The 3626-nt window shown below is 36.0% G+C and overlaps 2 protein-coding genes and 1 long non-coding RNA gene across 3 annotated transcripts; all 3 read left to right on the top strand.

The window, feature by feature from the left end:
* Positions 1-402, top strand: LOC109590840 (uncharacterized). The gene is made up of 2 exons (XR_002189525.1): positions 1-51; positions 99-402. It is a non-coding gene; the product is annotated as an uncharacterized LOC109590840 (long non-coding RNA).
* Positions 403-763: 361 nt separating this feature from the next.
* On the top strand, positions 764-1850 carry LOC109590839 (uncharacterized). The gene is made up of 2 exons (XM_020006709.1): positions 764-888; positions 1179-1850. Exons 1-2 carry the CDS (start codon positions 765-767, stop codon positions 1778-1780), a joined length of 726 nt encoding a protein of 241 aa, XP_019862268.1. The 5' UTR covers position 764; the 3' UTR covers positions 1781-1850.
* Positions 1851-2328: 478 nt separating this feature from the next.
* LOC109590841 (uncharacterized) lies at positions 2329-3210 on the top strand. Its single transcript, XM_020006710.1, has 2 exons — positions 2329-2519; positions 2588-3210. Exons 1-2 carry the CDS (start codon positions 2405-2407, stop codon positions 2962-2964), a joined length of 492 nt encoding a protein of 163 aa, XP_019862269.1. The 5' UTR covers positions 2329-2404; the 3' UTR covers positions 2965-3210.
* The last annotated feature ends 416 nt before the right edge of the window (positions 3211-3626 follow it).

The following is a 3626-nucleotide window of genomic DNA, read 5'->3' as shown; positions in this document are numbered from 1 at the left end:
CATGTATTGCTACAATGATATCAGAATCAACAGATGCAGGAACTATTAGTGGTTAGTTAATGATAACAATGTGTATCTAATCTATTGCATACACTCAGTTGCTATTGCTGTACCTATCACTGGTCTATTAACTGGACTCATTACTGCAGTAATTACTAGTATCATTTGTTTAATAATGAGGAAAAAGGGAAGGACTACCAGCTCTAAAGAAACAGACCTGTGTGGCCCTGTATATGATTTACCAGTAGTAGATAATAAACAATCAGAAGAAAAACACATTGATGTTCAACGAAACACTGCATATGGACAAGCATTCTGATAAAATAATTTTAAAAGTGAAAAAAATTATATGGTCTTACATAATTAATGATTATACAGTCCAGTTCCCTCAATAACACCATAAGCAGGACATTCCTTCAATGATAGTACTGATTGTGGGGCTGGCATGTTCTCATACTGTGGATTAACAACTGGTGATGATAGTTCTTGTACTTGTAAATAAAAATTTGATGCATATTTACACAAGTTTTGGTTATTTCCTAGCAGTTGTTTTATGCAATGAAATTATTTTTGCACAAACTAGATAGCAATATTATTATGTACATTTTAAAATACAGATGTGCACAATTGCACATTACAGCACACTAACACAACAAACACATCACTTCCTGGTCATGTGACATGTAGGTACTGTATATAGTGACAGTCATGTGATGCCATAAAAATTTAAGATCTACAAACACTGGGGATGTGTTTGTGACTGCATGGTTCATATAATGGCTACTTTTGTCTTGAGAAGTGTTTCATTTGCTAGTGCCAGACTAGCATTATCCTACCAATGGAGAAAGAATGGTCCTATTTCAATTTCTACACTTTCATCAAAAATACGTAAGAAAGGAGCTTCATTTAATGTAATGATAAAACTTAAACTTAACATACCGTATAACGCTTTATTTTGGTGGCACTTTATTTTGGCAATTTTGCTGTAAAATTGTAATTGTTGGTTTTTAATTTGGCAATTTTTGTGTACATGTGCATTACTGAGCATGCGCATTAATGACTGGCGGTTTTAATATTGGCGATTCTACTTGCAAACTGCCAATCGCCAAAATAAAACCCCGCCAAATTAAAGCATTATATGGTATGTTATAATAGTTAGTTATGTATATACTTTTAAGGTTTCCGTATGATTAGCTCATCAAGTTCAAAGGTTGATGCTCACACTGAGGATGATGGGTTAGCTACACCTATGGAAATGATCGAGGCAGCATTACCAAGCCTATGCATAGCAGAACTGAAGATGATTCCTGCTAGGCTTTATTTTAGCAAAAAAGATTACAACCTTCCAGAAAATGCGTTCACTCTGATGAATGATGGAACAATAGAGGTGCTGGAAGTAAGAGATGATGATGATCCTCAGCTCTGTTATGAGAAAGGTAGTTTCGCCAAGTTTGTGACAATGAAAATAAAGGGAATTGAAGAGACTGTAAATCTCCATTATTTAATGCATGACACAAACTATGACAAACTCTTCGATCAGTATTATGTGCTCGAGCCGAAGATGGAAATTTCAATTAGTATTGGCAGTTGTCGTTTTTTCTTTGCTAGTGAAAGTCCCTTGAGTGAAAAGTATGATGCAGGGAGCTATGAGGTCCTGAGTCAACTTCACAAAGCACTTGGAATTCCAGAGGACAAAACAAAACAGATGATCTACCCTCTCGTATATCCATACATACTTAGGTCATATAATGCACCAAAAGTACTACCATTACAGTGTTAATTCAGTGCTGATTTAGCTACAAAATGACATTATTTGAATAATCATTGATCCCATGTTTGAATTAGATGCATTTAAGTTTAAAGATCATACCATTTTGCACTGAACAATGTTAATTGAAGTGTTGATTTACAAATAGACATTATTGAATATGGAGTATAGTTGATCCCATTTCTACAGTATTTAAGATATCATGCCATTATGCACTGAATTGACTGACTAGCACTAATTGAAGTGTTGATTTACAAATGGAATATAATGGATCCCACAGTTTTATGCTTATTTCATGACAGGCCAGACAGGGTTCACTACAAATGCTCCACTGCACTGTTCAAACTTGAAGTGTCTAGTCTAGATCTACTAGCTATACAATTAACATTGTAACAATAATAATGATAATAGTTTCTCACTTCCCCATTAATGGGAGATGGGTTCAGAGTAGTCTGGCCACCCAGGCCAGACTAGGTCCAGAGAGTGTGACCCATCAAAGGTTTGACAGCTGTTAAGTGTCCAGACTAACTAGATTGCACGTGTGCTGCTGATCTGATGTGGGCATGTGGGTGGAGAGGTGTAACAGTTGGTCAGTTACTTACACATTGATCAAGTCAATCAAGCACTCGATCAAGCATGGCTAGTTCTCTTGCCTTGAGAAGTTTTTATTTAGTTGCTAGTGCCAGACAACTATTATCCCACCAATGGAGGAAGAATGGTCCAATCTCAATTTTTACACTCTCAAGAAAACGTAAGGAAAGAGTTTTTTATTATTGTAAATTTTTAAAAAATTAATTATATATAATATTATTTTTAAAGGCCTCTGCCATATGATGAGTTCATCAAGTTCAAGGATTGATACTCAAACTGAGGATGATGGGTTAGCTCCTATGGAGGTGATCAAGGCAGCATTACCAAGCTTGAGCTTAGCAGAACTGAAGAGGCTAGAAAAAAAGATTCCTGAGTTGCTATATTTTTGTCCTAAAGTGGAATATCTTCCAGCAAATGCATACACTTTGATCAGTAATGGCACTATAAAAGTACTGGAAGTAACAGATAATCACGATGATGATTGGCTTTCTGGAGACGTAGCTGACTTTTTGTCCAAGTGCATAAAAATGAAGATAAAAGGAATTGAAGAGACTGTAAATCTTAATTACATACAATATTATGTGAAAGAAGTTGACTATAACTAAACTTTCAATCAGTATTGGTGACTGCAGATATATTCATGCTAGGCCCAGCAACAAGTCCGATTATCCGGAATACAAAGATATTAATGGCGATGCAGTTTTGCTTCAACTTCACAAAGCACTTGGAATTCCTGAGTACAAAAAAGATGAAATGATATGCCTCCTTTTTTATCCCTACATGAATTCTACACCGTGTTATGTGTGAGGCAGAAGAATGAATATCGACTATTACACATACTAATGACTGATAATAATTGTTGTAATGTAATTATGATAAAAATGATTATGTTAATTTTTGTAGATCTAGTCTATCACGTGATCTCTCAGCTGACAGCTCACCAGCTCGATAAGATATTAAGAAGTCCTTGTTCTTCCCGGCAGTCCTACCTGTAAGAGTATACTCAGTCTTGCTGCTGTAAATACAGTGAAATGGCTACTCGAGTGGCAAATTACCTTGCCTCGACCAAACTGCTAGATCTATCTCGTCGAAATCAAATATGGTGGACTCCCGTTTTTGGCTCTAGGTCTTCTACCCCTGCACCGTTACTAGCAGCACGTAAATCCTGATATCTTTTTTACTTCATTCTTAAACTAAATTTTTATGTAGGTTTATATAGTAGTACTATGAGCTGTTCTGGTCTCGGCACTGCTGATAGCCAAGCTCA

The sequence above is a fragment of the Amphimedon queenslandica genome, unplaced genomic scaffold (genome assembly GCF_000090795.2).
Source record: "Amphimedon queenslandica unplaced genomic scaffold, v1.1 AMPQUscaffold_9386_Cont18597, whole genome shotgun sequence".
In the NCBI taxonomy this organism is placed as follows: domain Eukaryota; kingdom Metazoa; phylum Porifera; class Demospongiae; order Haplosclerida; family Niphatidae; genus Amphimedon; species Amphimedon queenslandica.
Note: the sequence above shows the minus strand (reverse complement) of the source record. Positions and strands in the feature narration are given on the sequence as shown.

What these genes read in the sequence shown, in the direction of transcription:
- LOC109590841 (XM_020006710.1), top strand. Translation starts at nt 2,405, where the DNA reads ATGGCTAGTTCTCTTGCCTTGAGAAGTTTTTATTTAGTTGCTAGTGCC. An exon ending in TTTTACACTCTCAAGAAAAC is followed by an intron (nt 2,520 to 2,587) that starts GTAAGGAAAGAG and finishes TTATTTTTAAAG; the next exon opens with GCCTCTGCCATATGATGAGT.
- LOC109590839 (XM_020006709.1), top strand. Translation starts at nt 765, where the DNA reads ATGGTTCATATAATGGCTACTTTTGTCTTGAGAAGTGTTTCATTTGCT. An exon ending in TACACTTTCATCAAAAATAC is followed by an intron (nt 889 to 1,178) that starts GTAAGAAAGGAG and finishes TATACTTTTAAG; the next exon opens with GTTTCCGTATGATTAGCTCA.